The sequence below is a fragment of the Lissotriton vulgaris genome, chromosome 1_1 (genome assembly GCF_964263255.1).
Source record: "Lissotriton vulgaris chromosome 1_1, aLisVul1.2, whole genome shotgun sequence".
NCBI lineage: Eukaryota > Metazoa > Chordata > Amphibia > Caudata > Salamandridae > Lissotriton > Lissotriton vulgaris.
This window is the reverse complement of record NC_141685.1, coordinates 309,851,338-309,873,017: the sequence shown is the minus strand read 5'-3', so window position 1 is coordinate 309,873,017 and position 21,680 is coordinate 309,851,338. Positions and strand designations below refer to the sequence as shown.

The 21,680-nt window shown below is 41.3% G+C and overlaps 1 protein-coding gene across 1 annotated transcript in view; it reads left to right on the top strand.

The window, feature by feature from the left end:
• LRRC41 (leucine rich repeat containing 41) overlaps positions 1-20,973 on the top strand; it is a 183,535-nt gene extending 162,562 nt beyond the window's left edge. Inside the window, exons 9-10 of the mRNA XM_086952344.1 lie at positions 5,161-5,236; positions 14,553-20,973. Coding sequence (XP_086808470.1) covers positions 5,161-5,236; positions 14,553-14,784 — 308 coding nt within the window. The 3' untranslated portion in view covers positions 14,785-20,973. The remainder of the gene's footprint in view (positions 1-5,160; positions 5,237-14,552) is intronic.
• Positions 20,974-21,680: the final 707 nt, after the last annotated feature.

Below are 21,680 nucleotides of genomic sequence, written 5' to 3'. Positions count from 1 at the left end.
ACTACTACTGCCCTGGGCCGAGGAGTCCCCTTGCAGGACATGTCAGGCAGCTATGTGGGCCTCGCTGCACACGTTCTCAAGACACTGCTGCCTGGACAGCCAAGTCCGGAGGGATGGCTTCTTTGGCCTTTCCGTCCTCCAGGACTTTCTGGTGTGATTATTGGTTCGCAGACCAACCACCGGGGTTGGTATTGCTGGGGTATCTATTCTAAGGTAAGGAATCTATCACTAGCGTGTCTCTTTCAGATGCACAAGTTACTACTTGTGTAACGATATATCTGTAAGAGACATTAGTTAGTGATAGATTCCTTACCGACCCACCCATCCTCCCCGTTCTGCAAACCGATATCTAAGGTTAAGGTCATCCCCTTTCAGGGCCCTAGTTTCAATGGCACCAGTGTTGGCTTTTAGCATGGCTCTGAGTTTCTGGCGTGGAAAAGCTGTTTCTAAGAACTGACGTCAGCACGTGGAGCCGGCGACTAAGTACTCCGACGTCATCACGGCGCCCATGACGACGGACACGGAGTTGCAGACGACGCCTACCGACGCGCAAGGGTACTGCTACGCAAAAATTTCCAGATCCAGTCTGACGCCTGGGGATATTCTAAGGTAAGGAATCTATCACTAACTAATGTCTCTTACAGATATATCGTTACACAAGTAGTAACTTGTGTGTCAGTGCGAAGCCACATGACTCCACCTTCTGGCAAGCAGAGTTACTGCTGAAAAGTTCTAAGATCCAGTCTGACACCTGGAGAATATTCAAAAGTGAGGAGTCTGTAGCGAGGCAGAGTCTCTTTCGAAAGAACTTTACCGAAGGTAAGTAGTGTGTTCTTCAATTCTAAGTAGTGCATGCAATTAAAAAGTCCTTCATAACTATTGGTTTTGGTCTACTCAAAACTTATTGTCAAGTTTAGAATGCTCTGTTACCGTTTACCAAACCTTACCAGATCTCAGCCCAAGAGCGTATTGAGATATTAGCTAATTGTTAATTGAAAATATGTGAACAAGCACCCATGTTAAATGAGAACATCCAAGAAAATGTTCTGAACTTGTGAGCATGCTGCACCTTTAACTTTTTACAGCTCATCGGCACGCCTAGGAGTTTCGTGGATCGGGGATGGAGTTAAACCTTGCATCACTAGGCAATGTGTCCCAGAGACAAGGTTCAACATAGCATTTCAAAATACAATCAGTGAAAAAAAGGACTAACTCAAAAAGTGAGTTCTACAGCGGAATCTAGAAAACCATAAAGGTTGATTACAAAATTCAAAATGTCCAACACAAATAGTAACGTGCAAATGCAACAAATCATTTAAATTCATAAAATCATTGCCATGAAGGCTCTCAGTTATAGAAAAATACACACTAACTATCAAAATCAGAAATAGACTGAGTAACAAAAGTGCAGCAAAATCAGTAAGAAGTCTGATGGCATCCAACAGGAAAATCGCAAATTCTAGGGTTCATACATTTTCTCCTTAAGAAAGAATTAGAAGTACAAAGTCACCATGGTGTGAGCAAAGAATTATGTTTTCATTAAATCATATTACAGAATTTTACCATTAACCCACTACATGAATATTTGTTCAGCCCATTTGACCTAATGCCATCCGGAGTTGTTGTAACAAACTAGTTACATAAACAACAGTGAATAATTTTGAATCAATGCCATACTGCATGCAGGCAGAAGATCTGGTAAAATATGGCACCAAGCTCTAGCAGGCTTTCCAAGAGAACTACGTGCAGCAGAAATATAAACTGAGAATAAACATGAAGATGTGACATCCGTTTTAGACAAGACAGCATTAAGGAGTGTAGTGGAGTGGTGTGGCTCACTGGTTAGAGGCAGCAGACCAGAGAGCAGAGGACGGCCCGAGACCAGGGTTCAATTCCTGACACGGCAGGGTCGTGGACCAGGGTCAGCGGACTCGATAATTCTCACCTCGGTGCCTACTCTAACCAGGGATCACACTCGGCAACTCTGGGCATTAGCTTGCCTCATCTCCACAACGGCCCCCCACATACGCCGGGGATGCCTGGTTTCACCTTGGAGATACCCAGTAGGGACCATCTCACAGGGAAAGCCAGGACGGGTTCCCCAGCGGTCTACTGCGCAGAGATACTCCTTCGGGAATCGATTCTAGCGCATTACAAACCCACAATAAATAAATAAAGGTCTGATTTAAGCGTAAGCCATGAAAACAAAACTTAACATGTGTTGCAAAGTGAGTTATTGGTAGAGGCAAATGTAGGTCTGCCACTGGCAATAAGGCCACTAACACATGATAGCACTAGTCATAGGTGTTAGAAAATTATTCCTATGCTCAACCCTTGGTAACGTGGCTGCGAGCAGACAGGCTTAACTTCAAAGATAGGTATGTAAAGCATTTAAAAACACATTTTCAGTAATTAATTAATACACACCACAAAATAAAAATCCAACACAAGTTTATAATATGAAGTATTTTTCTCTTTAAAATGACACCAAAACGACAAAAATCCAATGTAGGGAACCGGAGATAAGAATTTTCAAAGGTTTAATAAAATATAGCACTTAGATGATTATAGCACAATATTGTAATACCTGGACTCGATAGACCGGGCCAAAGTTAAAGTTTCATGCCGGGCGCAATAAAGCCGTGAGCGGCTACAGCTTGCGGCAGGTCTCTGTCTCAATTTCTACCTTCACACTTAGAAACCTTTCTGGAGCTTTTCTCGTCGAGGCCCCTCAAAGCTCCCAGCCAGTCTGGATTTGGTGAGGGTTCGCTGGCTTGACTTGTGACGAGGTCCCGGTCAACTTCCCTGAAGAAATTTCTCAAGATCGCTTCAGTGGGGCAACCCAGGAGTCCAGGCCGGCACGCGATGGAAGGCAGATAGCTTGGCTCTCGCGGTTTCTCCCGGTCACTTATTCTACGAGCAGACTTAGAAACTTTTCCGTAGATTTTTATCGCGGAGTCTCTTGACGCTCCTCATGTAGCCTGATACGGTGAGGGTACGCCGGCTTCAGATTTTCCCTAGTCCCGGTCAATCTCTGAAGTTGGAGCGATGGAGCTTTTAGCGGGACGAACCTGGTTGGCTTGGCCGGCTCGCAGTTGAAGGCAGGCGGCCTGGCTGACCAGGTTGAGTCGGTCCCTCTATGGAGCTTTTTTTTTAAGTTTGTCCAAAGTTTTCCAAACTTCTTGCTACTTCTTCCTGAAGTTCCTCAAGGGGTCCCAAAGTGTCTCAAACTCACTCCAAGGATCTAGAAGCTCCAAGATGGTCCTTGAAAGTTGAGGACTTCAGTTTCCACAATCCACTGGTACAAAACCCTTACAAATCCACTGATGGTTCTGCAAGGTGTAGATTTAGTTGGGGATGTTCCAGATGAGCTCTTTTAACTGGTAGCTTCCAGGGAGTCCACTCTTTAGTTCTTTTTCAGCAAGAGAATCCACAGGGCTATAGTTTCAGGTGGTGCAGTCTTCAGAGGTCAGGCCTTAGAAATCTTTGCGTAGCAGAACATCTCAACAGGGCACTTTTATTCTTCAGTAAGTTTCAAGCTGCAGATTTGGAGGGCTCTGCCCCTCTCAGATACTTACTTATTCCAAGTTCTCTGGGTCACGCAGGAAGTCACTTCTGACCAATGGGAGCAGGGTAACTCCTCCAATATTTGACCACATCCTGTAGAGTGTGGCATTATTTTGTCCCAGAGTGCATCAAATCTTCCAAATCCATAATGGCTGATATTCCAGCAAGGAGGTAAGAGCTCGCTAAACACACCCCTAGGATGGCTAATTTACTTACTCTCCCCCCTGCATCTGCTTATACCTTCCTTAAGCCTACCGTCTGCCTAAGGTGGGAAGTTCAGAGCTGTAAATGACAATGGTCTCTACTCTCCCCTTTGAAGAGCATGGTTTACGACTCCTCCCTCATGCCTGGCATTCCTTTGGAGCAGCACAGTGCCCTGCCAGCAGAGCTGGTTAACCCCAGGGGCTCTTAATCACCTTCAAGGCAGCCTGGCTAATCCACTTAACTCTGACCAATCAGGGCAGACCACTGAAAGGCTGAATTTGGACTTACAAACAAGAAAGTATTTTAACTTCTTGTATGAACACTTCAGGAGAAATTCAAACATATGATATTGTTGGTTTTATTAATACCATTCTGGGAAGTCTTTGAATGGCATTTCTATCACTCTCATATGAAGAGTTATTAATTAATAACTTCCTACCAGACTTTAGGGGTCATGAATCTGTGGAAATATTGCAGATTCTCCCTCCACAGTGCTCCTGCATCAAAGTCGAATTTGAGCAGCACTTTACCATAATGTGTGGAGTGAAATGTAAAATTTCACTTTACCCAGGCCTATAAAAACTCATTTTATAAGGGTGTACTTTATAAATACCTGACCCCCACCCCTGGGCTACCTAGGGGAGACCCAGGGGGTCCCTAATATGTCAAAACATTGGAGGTTATCCATTTGCAAGTGCCCCAAACACCAAACTCGAGTTTGGGCCCAATTTACTTTTTAAAAGCAGTTCTGGCACCCAGGGCTGTTTTTAAATTGACCTCAGGCTTCATCAGTGCACACATGCAAGTGCGGAAAAAAGGCTGCTGGTCTCTAAACTGCCATGGTCCATGGTGCTGGGGACTTCTAGGTTGTTTCAATCCCCCTGCCCTATTATAGACCTTTAGGGGAGGTCATGCCAATCACATGGGTACCTCACCAAACCATTGTGTACCCTGGTGTATGTAGGCTTTTTAACTGTATTCTAATGTGTCTCTTTCAGCATAGCACTCGCCCTGGGCCTGGTTAGGCAGAGCCCAGGGTCAAAATCAGTTACCACCAGTACCAGTCTGCAAAAAGTTGGGGGGGGGGGCTCAGGGCACAGGATGACTTTGATACACCATGACATAACACATTTGTTTCAAATGTAAATGCTTCTTGTCAAGTATTCACATGTAAATGCGAATCTGGATTAATTACTCTGCACACTATTAAAGTAAATTTCTTTTTAAATGCACAAATGGCTTATCAAGCTGACAATTTTATTTGTACTGAATATGGTAAAAACAAGATCATATTTGTTTATGTATTTCTAGAGCCTTTTGTTTTGATTTTTGCATTGCTTCTTGTTTGCTTTTCCTGCTCTGAGCTTTACTCAAATCTTTCATTTTCAGGGAATGATGGACTAATCTTGCTAGCGGACATTTTTGCAGATGATTCCTTGTCGCTGGTTCATTGCCTGGATGTTAGGTAATCGGATGTGTTTTATATTGCTTTTCTGTGTGTGCTTATTTTTAGACATTTCTTTAAAAATTCATTGATTCAAATAAATTCCCTTTTAGTTATCGATGAGCAACCATTTTTTTCGCTTTCTAATGTTTCAAAAGGAGCTCTTCCGTGTCTAATTGAAATATGGTCATTCCTCCAGTCAATACAAACCTGCTGCAGCAGGGCTACTTTGTTTGCTTCACATAGCACAGAGATGGATTAAAAAGCATTGGTAGAGAGAAATGCACGGCAATTGGAGGCAGAAAAGCAAGGAGCAAGACACGCCTTCCTGGGAAGAACAAAGTAAATAGGAGGGAGGGGAAAGGGCGGAGGTCGAGAAAAAGGTCCAGATGGAGGCATGTCAGGAGTGAGGTGGTCGTGGAAGCAGAAAATAAATGGAACTGCAAATGAACAGAGTGGAGGCATAGAACTTAGGCAAACGCAATGAAAGGAAATATATTGAGAAAGTAAAGCTCTCTTGGTAAAGACTTACTGGGCTAGTGTGGCGAACTTTTCAGATTTTAGTTAGAGAAAAGACACATTGGACTGAGGAAGAATTGGGACCAGCCAATAGAGGTCCCCATTTACTAGAAGATGGAACCGGTAAATCCTCAGGCACCAGACCCCTGGTCGACAGGACGACAAACCTGGCTGAAGAATTCCCATAAGACATGATGCAAATCACATGTTACACATCTCAGATGTCCCCTACTGCTTAGATAGTGGAATAAAAGTTTTCATGTCAGATTCCATTTCTCTATGTACTGAAATATCTCAGTCCCTGGTCTAGTTCAGGCTCAGTGGTCGTTGCGGGTGCGGTTGTGCATTGATATTCTGCAATTCTTTTAAGGTTTAAAATTAGGGTAGTGAAAGAAATGGAAAGACAATTAGTGTAAAGACCTCTACAGGGAGTGACTGTCAGCAACAGAAGCAGCAAGAATTACATAGTGTGCATCAGGAGGTTCTGGACCTACTGCAACAGGAGTAAAGAGTAGAAAGATACATAAAAGGTGCATGGCCTAGTTCCACAAATGTGCAATGATAGATGTACTTCATTAGTAAAATGGTGGAGCATGCGTTCTGCGGAGATAGTAAGACTGCAAACAGAATCTATGATTGGCTTCAAAACTCTTTAAAGTCAAATAATAAAAGATTAGAAACTTTGCAGGAAGTTTGGAATCCAAGAAGATCTGTGAAACACATTAAATAAATGGCTGCCCGAGTCAATAAGTTACTTTGCTACTATGATTCGTGACTTGAAACAGGTGCAAAGATTGTAGATTGAGGAATAATTGGTGTTAGAAGAAGTGGTGTTTGGGGCACACTGAGTTCCAGTCTGTGCACATATTTGAGAAAATCATCCCTTGATGGGTGGTTTTTCCATGATGAGAATTCTTGCGGCATACTATCAATCCAAAGGATAGGGAGGTAGGTCCTTAGCCAATACAACAAGTTTCTCCATGCCCCACTTTTCAGGGGTAGATCAGCAGAGGGCACGAACTACAGAGCACATAGTCTGGCAGATAAGGGGCAACACAGAAGAAAGCTGCCAGCCTCCCACAATATCTGCACACAGATTATGGACCCACAAATTGTTCCATTGTCACCCAGGTACTACACGAAGAGGCAAATACTCACCAATAAATACGGTAGTTATAACTTACTTTTAGAGGTGTAAGAATGAGTACCGTACTAGAAGACCCCTCTATACTAACTGGTGGCATAAAGCCATTTGTAGAGAAAGACTACCATTTTCTTCTGGAATGCAGCAGGGCTTTCAACCAAAAGGATGGGCTATAAATGGATAAAACCTATATATCTGATGCAAAATAAGGAAGAGTATTGGTTACGTGAATGCACTTGAATTGTTCCATTTCAAGGAAAGATCATTAAGAAGTAACCCTGCACTGCACTAAGGTGATAAGCACACTTGATTTCATATTGATATTGTAGTAATTTCATATTGAGACAATGTATTATTACTTTACTTTCCAGCCTTGAGAAAGCTTTACAACGATGTTGCTTGTGTCCACAAATGGCTAAAGTCATGTTTGCTGACATCACAACAGATTAAACTATAAATGAAATTAAATCACTTATCTGAATGGCAATTACGATAAATATAATTGAATACCATTTTAGACAACTATGGCTTTGTAATGCAGAGATTCAAAGGTGTTCCATTGTAATATAAGGAACGTATGTATAAATCTAAAATATGACTGAGGTGGCACCGAAAAAAGGGCAAAGTGAGGTTCATTTAGGCAACCAAACCTTTCTGGAAGTAAACGCCTGTTTGCACATAGACCAATGTAGGGTCTACAACAGTTAAGGCAGAAACCACCTTAAATGCAATATTGCATTTATTTTGTGATAAAGATTGGAAGCATGTTTTCTGAATATTTTGGTAAGATAGTACAGGCAAAAGCTACAGCTTTGTGGCTCGGAGAGCGGGAACACCGGACCTAGACCACAATATCCAGTCTTCAACCATTTGCACAATGAATATTGCTGAAAAAACAATGGGTTTACTAACACCAGTCTTAAACTCGGTCTGCGCCTAAAAAGAATTTGTATTGTTTCCACTAAATACTCCCCTAAAAGAAACACCTCCCTGGATGCAGGCAACAGCTTGTCATTTCATGGCTTGCAAGATCAAGGAATCTAGGCTTTGAGAAGCAGAGTACATTATAATACTCCCTTCAATACCCAAAATAACTTGATGGCAACCAAGATCATGTACTATGGTTTGCGAATCTTTTTGCTGCAGTCCAACATTACATTTTGATTTGAGCATACCTCTGAGCTCATTAGCACTACCTACAAGTTTGAGGCATATGAGCTGCAGATCTTACACTGTGCATTAGATCGTCACCTGGTGTTGGGCTCGGATGATTGGATGTTGTTGTCGTCTTGGAATAAGTCTTTGTAGTTACGAGATAGGTGACTGCTCGCTTGGACGATTGTGCGCATGGGCATCGGCTCCATCCTTAGATTGTTTTTTTCTGCCACTGGGTTCGGATGCAACTTTTCTGCCACAGTTCGAAAATAGACTTTTCAAAGACTTCGACGCACAAAACTTTCTAAAAACAAACTTTAACTTCAATATACATAGACTCGAACTCATCACTTCGATTCCGGTTGTCGACGCGGGCCGTCGAGCCTACCCACGCGGTGAGGCCTACATCTCATGAAAAGGACACCATTCAAAAAATGCCCAGGTGTGGAGCAAAATTTCCACACAGCGACCATCACGAGGTAGGTAACCTGTGTTTATCACCTGAACACAACGAGTTGAGCTGCAAAGCTTGTGCGTCCTTTCGATCTAAGAAGACCATTCAAGATCGAAGGTCCCGTCGACTAGACATGCAGAGATCAGCTCCGGAACCGGGGGATATCTTCGACAAAGGTCCATGTGTCCCCGAGGAAGATTCCAATGATCTCCAGATCGTATCTGAGACAAACGACTCAGATGACTCCATACAATCAGGTCAACGCGTGAGTACGACTGCCCATACCCCAGCCCAACCACCTAAACCAAAGGCTAAGGTCAAAACTCCGCCTTCGGGGCCCAGTCGAGACCGAGACATTGCTTCGAAAGCCCCTCCATCGAGCCCGGCTCCGAAGAAAATATTAAAGCCTTCCGGTAGCTCCTTACCGAGCAAACCGCACGTGGCAATACAACCAGCTCCCTCAGCTCCGAAACCGAAAGAAGTCCTGGTTCCGAAAAAGACCCAGAAACTGTCTACTCCTAAAGACAATACGGTACCGATACCAATGAAATCTGCTTCCACCCCAAAATCTTCGGTGCAAAAACCCACAAAACCTGCTTCAGATGCCTCCAAGCCCTCGAACCAGGCCTTGACTCCAAAGAAGATACCTTTGGTGCCGAAAAGTACGGCACAGGACTATACAACAACTCCGAAGGCTAAAGACAAACAGAAACGAGGCCCGGAGGCGAAAAAATCGGCGCCGAAAGCATTTTCTGAAGAAGAGCTTTTTAGACCTGATCCTCTGCAAAAGAGAATATGAATAGACCCAGAAACAGGACATGTTTCCACCACACCACATAGGAAGAGGAAGTCAGATACAGCTCCTACACCTCCAGTGCCTGTCAAGAAGAATAACTCTGCCACATCTCCTATGCACCCTTCTTCTCCTGTATCTCCCTCTCCTGCTCTCCCTTTAAACATTTCACCTCAAACTTCTCCACAACATACACCTCCTCAGGATGCTGATGATGATCAGTATAACATGGGGGGGGGGAAAGACCCAGATTACCCTTTTCCCTACCTAGCAGGTTCTCCAGACTGGGAGTATAGCAGATATTCCTGACCCACATATATATCCATTTAAACCTTCTCCCCCGGAAGACAATATTGGGTTTGGACACTTAATTCATAGGGCCGCCATTTATCACAATGTCACCATGCATTCAGATGAGGCAGAAGAGGATTTTTTACTAGACACTTTTGAACATTCCCATAAATCTGTGCAAATTCTGCCAATGATTAAAGGAGTCATTAAACATGCCCCAGAAGTGTTTAAAGATACTGTATGGGCTAGAATCATAAACCCAAGGATAGAAAAAAAGTACAGAGCAGCTCCTGGGATCCTGCTTACATTAAGGGACAACTACCCTTAAACTCCCTAGTAGTTTCAAACGCTAGGAAAAGGGCAAACTCACAAACATCAGGAGAAGCACCACCTCCTGATAAAGAGTCCAAAATCATAGATGCTTTAAGGAAAAGAATAGCTGCCCAAGCTAGTAATGCTAGGCGCATTGCTAACACACAGGCCCTCCTAGCAAGATATGACAGGGCTCACTATGATCAGCTAGAGAAGCTCTTACAACATCTACCTGATCAATATAAGGCACAAGCAGATGACCTCATACAAGAGGGTAAGCTTATATCTAATGCCTCCATTAAATGCGCATTAGATGTAGCAGACACTGCATCCAGGGCAATAAACACCAGTGTCCTTTTTAGACGTCACGCTTGGCTACGCATTTCAGGATTTAAGCAAGAGGTACAGGCTACTATCTTAAATCAACCATTCAACCAACAACAGTTGTTTGGTCCAGAAGTAGACCCAGCTCTGGAAAAAATGAAAAAAGACACTAGTGCAGCCAAGTCTATGGGAGCTTTGCAGTCCACCCAAGCAAGAGGCTTCTTTCATCGCTGCTTTTACAGAGGAGGCTCTAAACAAGCTGGAGCAGACAATTCAGCTTTCTTTAAAACTAATACACAAGCAACCTCTAATAAAGGATACTATAGAGAAGGCTACAGAGGCAATAACAATAAGGGAAGAGGTCGAGGTAACAACAATCGATCTTCTTCCACCACTAAAAAGTGACTTTCTTCAGATCCCCCAACAGCATACCACTCCTGTAGGGGGGAGAGTAACACAGTTCCTACCTGTCTGGAATTCCATCACAACAGACAAGTGGGTAAGACAGATTATCCAGTATGGTTACTGCCTAGAGCTTACAGCTACCCCTCCAAATATACCACCCAGACAGCGTCCAATATCCACAGAACATCTAACGCTGCTCCAACGCTGCTCCAACAAGAGGTTCTCTCATTGCTACAAAGAGATGTTATAGAGCTAGTTCCATTGCAACATCAAGGAACAGGGGTCTACTCACTCTACTTCCTAATACCCAAAAAGGATGGGACACAGACCAATTCTAGATTTGAGGCCTCTCAATCTCTATATACACTCAGATCATTTTCACATGATCACTTTACAACAAGTGCTCCCCTTATTGCAACAAGGCAATTTCCTCACTACACTAGACCTCAGACGCCTACTTTCACATTCCGATACATCCTTCTCACAGGAAGTATCTCAGGTTTGTACTAGAAGGACAACACTATCAATTCAAAGTCCTTCCATTCGGGGTAACAATAGCACCCAGAGTGTTCACAAAATGCTTATCAGTAGTAGCAGCACATCTCAGAAGACAACAGATCCATGTCTTCCCATACTTAGACGATTGTCTCATAAAGGCCAAGTCATTCAACTAGTGTGTTTAACACACATCTGACACAATTCAGACACTGCACAACTTGGGGTTTACAATAAACTACACCAAATCAAATCTACAGCCCTCTCATGTACATAAATACCTAGGGGCTACCATAAACACCAATACAGCTCTAACTTATCCCAGTCCAGCAAGGATACAGAGCATTCAAGCCTTAATTACAAGGTTTCAAAACCAACACGATCTCCCAGCCAGAGTGTTCATGCAACTAATAGGCATGATGGCATCTTGCATTTTTATTGTACCATATGCAAGACTGCAAATGCGTCCATTTCAGGAATGTCTAGCACATCAGTGGAATCAGGCACAAGGACTAAAAGACCTGGTGTTGACGGACAGCCGCACACATCGCTCTCTGCAGTGGTGGAACACCAAAAACTTGTCCAAATGGCAGCCATTCCTAGAGCCTGTTCCACCAATAGTACTAACAGACGCATCCCTGACAGGATAGGGAGCACATCTGATCCACCACACAACTCAGGGAAGATAGACGGCTCAACAAAGGGTGCGTCACATCAATCACCTAGAATTGCTAGCGATTTTCCTGGCACTAAAGTCCTTCCAAGTACACATACAAAACAAAGCTGTCTTAACCTGTACGGGCAACATGACAGCCATGTACTACATACAGAAACCAGGAGGCACACACTCCCTGCAACTATCCCAGCTCGCACAAAACATTTATAGATGGGCCATTCCACAAACCATATATCTGCTTGCAGAACACCATCCAGGAGTTCACAATCAGATAGCCGATCTGTTAAGTCGACCAACACAACAGATTCATGAATGGGAACTACATCTGCAAGTTCTTCAACCATTCTTTAACAAGTGGGGTCATCCAGACATAGACCTGTTTGCCACAAATGAAAACGCAAAATGCCCAACCTTCGCTGCCAGGTTTCCACACCTGTTGTCCAAGGGCAATGTGATATGGATGAACTGGTCAGGCAGATTTGCGTAAGCTTTTCCGCCAACCCCACTAATACCACTAGTAGTACACAAGCTCAGGCAGCAGTCTCTCAAACTGATCCTGGTAGCTCCCACATGGGCACGCCAACCATGGTTCACCACATTGCTAGAACTCTCTCTAGTTCCACACCAAAGACTACTGTCTCTGACACCATCAATGCTAAAGCAGAACCATGGAGACATCAGGCATCCAGATCCAAGTCAACTAAATCTGGCTATCTGACTCCTGAAGTCTTAGAGTTTGGTTACCTTAACCTACCACCAGACTGTATGAATATCATTAAAGAAGCCAGAAGACCTACTACTAGAGCTTGCTATGCTGCAAAATGGAAGAGATTTGCCATTTACTGCACTAACAATCAAATTGATTTTTTGGATGCTTCCATCCAAAATATCATCTGTTACCTTCTCCATTTACAAAGATGTAATCTAGCATATTCATCTATACATTTACATCTTGCAGCCATTGCAGCATATTTACAAAACAGACAACATATGTCATTATTTAGAGTACCTGCAATCAAAGCTTTTATGGAAGGATTAAAAAGAATCATTCCTCCTAGGTTACCACCATTGGAGGAGCCTAAACATTGTGCTTACAAGGTTCCTGGGGCCCCCTTTTGAACCTTTACATAAGTGTGAACTGCAATTTCTCACATGGAAAACAGCTTTCCTTATTGCTATTACCTCTCTTAGAAGAGTTAGAGATTCAAGCTTTCACTATACAAGAACCATTTTTACAATTATACCGTAACAAAGTGGTTCTACGAACTAATCCTAAATTCCTTCCTAAAGTAATTACTCCTTTTCATCTAAATCAATCAGTAGAGTTACCAGTGTGTTTTCAAAACCCAGACTCCGTAGCAGAAAGAGCTCTACATACACTAGATGTAAAAAGCGCTTTTCTCTATTAAATTGATAGGACCAAATCATTACGTAAAACAAAGCAACTGTTTGTAGCGTTCTCTCCACCCCATAAAGGCAACCCCATTTCCAAATCCGGAATTGCATGGTGGATTGTTAAATGTATACAAATATGCTATCACAAGGCAAAACGCACATTAACAGTCCCTCCTAGAGCGCACTCCGCCCGCAAACTAGGAGCCTCCATGGCTTTCTTAGAGAACATTCCCCTAGAAGACATCTGCAAGACAGAAACATTGTCTACAACACACACCTTCACTAAACACTATCGTGTTGATGTGCAAGCTAAGCAGCAAGCTGCAGTTGGCCAAGCTGTCCTCAAAACCCTCTTTCAAACTACTGCAACAGATACAGGTGACCACTGCTAGGGGAGACATTGCTGTACAATCGATGCACAGTGTAAGATCTGCAGCTCATATGCCTCGAACGGAAAATGCTGCTTACCAGTATGCATCTGTTCTTGGCATGTAGAGCTGCAGATTCTTACACGCTCTCCCGCCTCCCCGGGGCCTTTTTCTGTTCCAGTTCTATCTTAATTAGATATACACGCATGGACATCCTTTCTTCTTTCTACAAACTCCATTTCCCATCATGGCGAAAAACCGTCTAAGGATGGAGCCTATGCCCATGCGCACTATCAACCAAGGGAGGAGTCACCTATCTCGTGACTACAAAGACTTCTTCCAAGACGACAACCACATGCAGTCATCCGAGCTCAAATCCAGGTGGCGATCTAATGCACAGTGTAAGAATCTGCAGCTCTACATGCCAAAAACAGATGCATACTGGTAAGTAGCATTTTCCTTATTGAACATGCGGAACACATTTTACCTATTAACATATATTTTTAAGCATTTGGGGTTATTTTGCTTTTTTTATGCATTTTTAAGAATTCTGCTGTAAAATGAAAGGTAATCTGTAAATAAGCTTATACAAAATTCATATTTTAGATGTAAAAAATACGAAATTCTTGATAATATAGTGAGATTTGTCTCCTCGTGTGATTCTTCGGCACAGTACTGGCAAAGATTTTTATATTTGGTTTGTTCAAATACTTTGTTAACATTTTAGGCTTTCTGTTCTCCAATGTGGGCCTTTGTGCTCCTAGAAGCTATGGTGACTGTTGAAATGGTCATTTGAGCATTTTCTAGTATTTCAGCACCGAATAATGCACAATTTATGCATTCTAATATTTTTGTGATTGTTAATGCCTCTTTGCCTGTCAAAACAGGGTATCCTATAGGAGGATGTTGTAAAACAAACTTTAGTTCCTTGTTTTCTGAATCTGCAGTTTGATGCCTGTGTTCAAGTTCTGTTGAATATCATTTGTCTTATTTCTGTGCTTTCCAGCTCAAACTGCATCAAGTCAGATGGACTGCTCAAGTTTGCCAAGAAGCTGGTGGATAGTCAGCAAAGGGGAGTCCGGCTCAAGCTAATGCTGCTTTCCCTCTCTCAGAACCTGCTGGATCGGGATCCCATGACAGCCCAAGAGGCGCTGCGCCTCCTCAATGGCATGTGCTCCGTGATCAGTGACAAGTGGGACTCTGCCCATGCCTTCTCTGACCATGTCAGCGCCATGTGATTTGGACTTTCGTTCTCCGAAGTGCTACTAATGTACCTGAGAGGAAGGAATATGCCATACCCACATGGCAGGGGAGAAGCGCTACTTGGAGCAGAAAAATTGGACTGAGAAAGGCAGCCTGCCTCAATGTGGAAAGAAGGCATTTGATTTGATTGCAAGCCATAAAGTGGAGCTAAGACACTTTAATTGATTGTTTTGTTTTTTAATCCCGCTTCCACATGATGCGTACAGACTGGTAATTCCCTGTAACAGCAGTAAAACCTAGGCTGTAAACTCTTTCTAGGGTGTGAGTGGGGACACTTAACATTAGATGGGCGTAAAACCCCAGTTTGGTCCTTGTGCCTTTGCCACTGATTTGCTATGATTACACGTTCTTTTGAAACTGTTAATTTTTTGGTGATGGCCTTTCTTATACTTTACCGCCTAGTCAATGTAAAGTGCATTACATAGAATTGAGTGGGCACAAGAGCTAGAATCCAAATAATTTGTGCTGCAAAAGAAAAATATTTATTTTACAAAATGTAAATAATAAAATTATGGGCGGTCTACTGTATTTACTTGTTTTAGAGACAGTTCGCCTTACAAACGATGGCGTCAGTATATTGTTCCTCCTCTTCCTCTAGCTAGGTGAAATTAATCAACATGTCTACTATGATCATATGAAGCTGCTGGAAGAGTAGGAAAGAATTGGGTTTAGTTTTTAGGGCATCTTCACAAAGTCAGTGGGGCTCCAGTGCAAGTGGTTTTAAACTAATGCAGCGGTCTGCAAATTTTGAGAACAAAATTTGAACTTTGACAACAAATAACCTATTTAAGGCAGCAATAACTTGTGGCAACATTACTATTGTAAAACTACGCAGATCTCCAGAAAGGGCATTTTTACCCGAAAGGTAGAAATGGGTCACTTTAAGGTAAACCACCTACCTGACTGACAGGACATTGAGGGCATGTAAAAACAAGTTCTTGCCTTACAAAAAAATGCTAATTTTAAGATATACTTTGGATGCTTTTGAATATAATTTTCTAAGAGAAAGGTAATTGTCTTATGAAGAAAAGCTTCTTTTTAATGCATTAATAGTAGTTGTTACCGAACTTTCCCCTAGTTTTTCGGCAGGGGAAACATTTCAATTAAAATATAAGTAAACTCAAACGTTTACATTGAGAATGCATATAAAGATCTATATGTCTATATGTATTGTTTTATTGTTCACTTAACAGTTCCTTTACTTTTATGTATTACAGCACGTCTCGTGCAGATTAGTCAAGAGGTGCCAGATTCATTGGTTATTGTGTGATTTGTTAAGGCCTAAGCTGTTCTAGTTGAACAGAAGAGGTACTTTGCAATAGATGTGAACACTGATTTGGTTATATGGAGACCAAGGTAGATACCAGTGATCCTGGCCCTGGCATTTTATATTCAACTACGACTTTTTGGCACCAGAAGGGGCAGTCTGGCTACCCCATAATTTGGTTATTCCGGGACACTGGAACAGCTCAGTTACCTCTATAGTTGGGGATACAAATGCGGAAATGCACTTTTACAATATTAGATTCTTTGCTGAGGTGTAAAACGTTTGAAAGATGTTACTTGGTTCTATATTTTGGTGCTAGAAGAGACAGTCTAACTGCCCCGTCGTTTGGTTCCTGAGGGGCGCGAGGACAGGGCTGTTACCTCTTGAGGTGGGGATACAAGTGCTGAAATCACTTTTGCAATAGTTCGTTCTTTGCTTGGGCGTAAAAAGTTTGAAGGATATTTGGTTCTGTGTTTTATTGCATTTTTTATAGTTCAGTCGTTCATTGGGTCTTGTATTTTAGTGATTCGTGACAGAATTATCTAACCAATTGCAATGGTTCAGACTTTATGTGTGCCCACTCAATTCTTTTCTGTTAACACTGGAATTCTGTATATTGGGTTACAGAACCAGACCAGTGCTTTGCTCAGTGACTTCAGGTGTATTTACAAATGGCAAGTCAGAGCTTATTTTTTGCTGGTTCCTTGTACCCAATCGGCTCTTTTAATTTACACATGTCCAGTGGAAGAACTTTAATGATCTGATGTATGCTTCAGAAAGATGCTGTGTTATAAGTTAAACAGGCAGATTCTGCAGGATATTAAATTAATCTTTGTAAAATTGAAACAGTACAGCACTATGCTGTTATATGGTGATGGTGGTCTCAAACAGAAAACGGACTCTTCAGGACAAGGAATGCCGAGCAGTACTAAAAGTTATTTTGATGCAGACACAAACGTATTTGGATCTTCTCACTGTAGTTGATCCTTTAACACCACTTTGAGCTGTTGGTTGCACAATTAGATGACCTTGTGCTACCTCCCTCATTTCGAGTTTCTCACCCACCTATTACTATTACCTTTTTTCAAAGTATCTTAGTATCGGTGAAAGCAACCCTGGTAACTGCTTTTGAAGTTTTTGTTGTCCGAGTATTTCCCTTTCTTTATTTCTTGCCGTACGTTATTTCTTTTCCTAAATTTCCAAAATTGTCCCTTAGTATATTGTCGCATTGGATTTCAGATAGATCCTTCTTGTTAACATTTACTGCCAAGCATTTGAATCCATGTCACTTGTGTCTGTGGATTCATCCCTAAGCTCTGAAAATGGGAAGTACCTTACTCCAATCATGCTGAAACAAACAGTTGCTTGCTTCCCACAATCTAATCTTGATTGGTGGCGTTTGCAGGCCATCAGGCTCAGAATCTGTTTACTATTTTACTAATTGTATGCTGGACCGTACTTGATTCTTCCATCAGAATATTAGCATTTCGTAAGACCGTGTTAAACCTTTGCAGTGTGATGCGACCAAGTTCATTGGTAACTTCTCAGCAGCAATTGATTTTGTCTCCTGGTTTATATTCCAAAAAAGCCATCTTTGCTGAGATACTGTTATTCAAATTCAAGAGGGTTGTTCAATGGTACAGTATCAGGTTCTTTCAGAGTCTTCCACTGCACACGCAGAAGGAATATAGTAGAATTTACTCTCCACTTCTTTGTGTCAAACTTATTTGTATTGATTTGGATCATAAGATGGGACTCATATTTATACTAATTTAATTAATTATGTTTTTAAGAGAAAATATTCATTACAGTTGGGGCTTCCTAGTGAAATGTGCATGACTGCACTTGTGGAGATCTGAGAGGAAATGCTCCCCTTTCATTAAACTCCTTACTCATTTCTATTTTCTTCTTTTCAACAAAGTGGAACTGTAGCCTGCGCTAGCACAGTTTATACATTTAAAATGCAGACTGCTTGGATTTCAAAGCCTTGCCCACAAATATTTGCCATTGAGGTTTTAAGTCCGTACAATGCACGTTTTATACACATTGTCAACTAAAATTTAATTGGCAGTCTAGCCCAGGGTGGCAGCTAAGGTGTTAATTAGTACTGTTTCCTGCTTCTTATGATATTTTCTTTTAATAGTGTTTAATACAGACAGCCACAGCCTTATACTGTATGAAGTAAGGGTGATATGGGTGTTGATATTTCTGGACATCTACTTTTACTTCATAATTTAGATTGACAAATGTGGTTTTTTGGGGCGCAACCCTGCTGATCCACTTTGAAAGCACAGCGCCACAGATCCTTAAGCAGCTTGTGTATCCCAGTTGCCTTATGTACTTTTTCTTCTCGTGCAGCTTCTTGGAATTCATGATTGCACAATACAAATGTTTCGTTTCTTGGATTTCAAATTACAGTGAATAACTGTATTTATTCTATATAGCACATGCATTTTTGTATTCTTACTTTTTTCAATGTGAGCAGATCTGCAAAGAGACATTCCTTTCTTTTGATGACCTCTTTGCATGTCTTCCATGATCAGTTGTTGAACTGCTGAACAAGGGTTGTGTTGCAGAGTAAAGATAGCAGACCTCTCAAGAGTGTATGTTCTTAATTATTAAGTAGAAAATATTGCCTTTTAAACTTGGTGGAAGCATTTGTTATAGTACCTGGATTGCCAACATTTGCTAAATGTATACACAGGATGGGCTTTGAAATGAAATGATGATTTATAACGCACACTAATTCCCAGGGGTGTCTAGGGGCGAATGTTTGTACACCAAAAGCTGGATGACCACTACTGCCTGTTGTATCCATCTGGAATTTAGCATGGTAAATACTGCTATTTGTGCGAATTTATTTAGGCAATTCCGCTGGAAAAGTGGAAGCATGATGTTGTACAGTGCTTGCACTGCATTACCCCTATCCTAAGACATTTGAGAATCTAGCATGCACCTTTATACCACAGTGTGACCTCACTTAGCTGAATGAACAATTTTTTTAAAAAAATTAAAGACCCCTAAAAATGTTAAATATTGCATGCCTTTGAAGATTTATTTTCTTTGAATATGTGTGCATTTCATGCTGCTTGAACTTCAGCTGTATGGGGCAACACTAAACTGGAAGACAGTGTGGACATTCACAGCACATTCCACTGCAAGCTCTGATCTTCACAACTTAACAGATTTCATCTTGTGCAGGTCATGTGGAGTACCTGCTCAATAATCTTTTGAAATGTTTCTCTTCGTTGGGATATGATGTCTGTTATGTATGCTATAACTCTTCTAAATACGTTAACGTTGCCGGGTGGTTTATAACAAGGGACTAGATGTTTACACTTTCAGCCATCTTTGACTAAGTCAATTTGCCATTGGTCACAGGTATGGTTTGGTCTTTGAAGGACTGTGTAAATATATAAAATAATTCATTTAAAGCTCATGTCTAACTTGTCTTAAACACTTTCACAGGTATTATAAATAGGCAACATTTGACTGTTATGCAAAGACTGGGACCAAGGTATTTTACATGATCCTGTTTTCAAATGAGAACCAATATGTAGATGTGCATGCAAACTGCACAGTGAGGTTGATTGTTGCATATTAGCTGCATTTCTAGTGATTGGGTTTTCTGTACACACCTCTCATTAATATTGCTCTCTTACAGAGAAGTGGATATTTCCAAAGGATGGGCACAAGGGTAAATTCCATTTTCTTGCTTAGTTACACTAATACATCTACTTTACAAGAGACTATAGGAAACACGTTTCTGGTAACTGGCTCAAAATTCCAGTTCACTTCTCATTGTCTGTAGGTGACACAGAAGGTTGGTGAAATCAATCTTTTTTTATTTAAGAAAAGTTTCTGGAAAAATAGAGGTGGTCCATATTTGGGAACCTCACTTAATGTGGCTGTTGAGGCAGAATATTGATTACAAAAGGCAACATTTGAATTTAGTCATGGAACACTGGTAGAGATCCGGGAGAAGACTGGAAAACCCTGTGCAAAGACATAGTGCAAGTATAAAGAGGACGTCAGCTGCCCTCAGAAGTCGCTCAAGTGGAAGTATTTCCTATAAAAAAAAAGTTTTAAAAAACTTTGATGTTCTAGGCTTCAGCTTTACAAGTATGAATCATTCCAGCAAGTGGCCATAGTTCTTTTTTTATTTAAATTTAAATCTTATTTTCAAATATTTTAACTGGAATACTCTGGTTTTCAAACAACGAATTTCAACAGGTAACGTGAGATTAAAATGCCAATATATCAACTGGATAAAAATGTGGCATTTCAGTCCATTTCATGAACCTGGAATTATCTGTATGAACATAAACCAGTTTCATGCATCAGTTTTGTGTTTTTCTTTTTATCAAATCTGAAGGGCTTTTTCTTAAAACACTACATAAGGAGTTGCACATGAATGTATATTACTGCATTTTACAAATGTTAATTGTAGACTGAATACATTTCAACAGATGCAACGAGTGCTAACGGAATTTGGAAAATGTTAAGTTGGAACTTTTTTGTGCGCTTTCTAATGAACACCTGCTAGAAATGTACATTTCAAAGTGAAACATGCCCCGACTCAACTTGTTGTGGTACATGATTGACGCTTCATTATTTTTTAGAAGACATTTACAGGTGTGTATAGGCCATCTGAAGTGACATTTATTGAAAAAAAAGCACAAGCTTTTTTTTTGTTCTGGACACATCTACAACAAGCTTGGCAGTCCGTAATTGACTTCTTTTACGGTCACTGCATTTCATACAGGACTTGCACGTTAAACCAATTACTATCTGACTTTCAGTCGCCATACTATGTGCTTTTGCATGTTTGTACACGTTTTGATAATTGCATTTGTCATGAATGGCCGAAACATTTAAATAAAGTATTCATACCCTTTTCGGATTATTTTCATTTTGTTCCCTAGAAATGGAATTTATCAAAAATGTGTTGGAAGTTTTTTTGTGGACACCAACTGAAGCAGTGTGACAGCAGTGCAGCAGCATAATGAAGATTTGGGCTGTGTTGTTGCCTCGCATGATTTAACCTATAAACTCTAGTATAGTTTGTTGGTTGTGTTGGCTGTAATCCGATGTATACAGCCTTTAAAGTACCACATTGTGTTTTGGGGCTGCAAATCATTACTACTTGGAATTAAATGTAAATTTAAAGTAAAATGCGCTATTTATTTGGGATAGGAGGTAAACGAAAATGGAGGAGGAGGGTAAGTTTGACGTTGGGATGTGGTGTTAACATTATGGATGGTGGCAGCTATGTATGTTGTTTACACTTCATCAATACAGTTTCTGAAACTAGTTCAATTAAATTCTTAAACCTAAATTCTTAAACCACAGGAAAAATGCCTGCGATCTTCACCTTCCCTGAAAGGTTTCCTGAAGGGACTGCAGAATCGGTGCATGTTAAAAAGGAAATACAGCCAAAGGGCTATCATTGTCACTTGGCTCAGTTAGGCCCGGGAAAAAACAATGCCATTTTTTCATGCACACGATTCTTAAGTTACCTTCTCTTCCACAGGATGACTTTGACACACATTTGCTTGCGTGACAGAGCAAAATCAGTTTCTCTGCAAATCACGTTGCTTACAA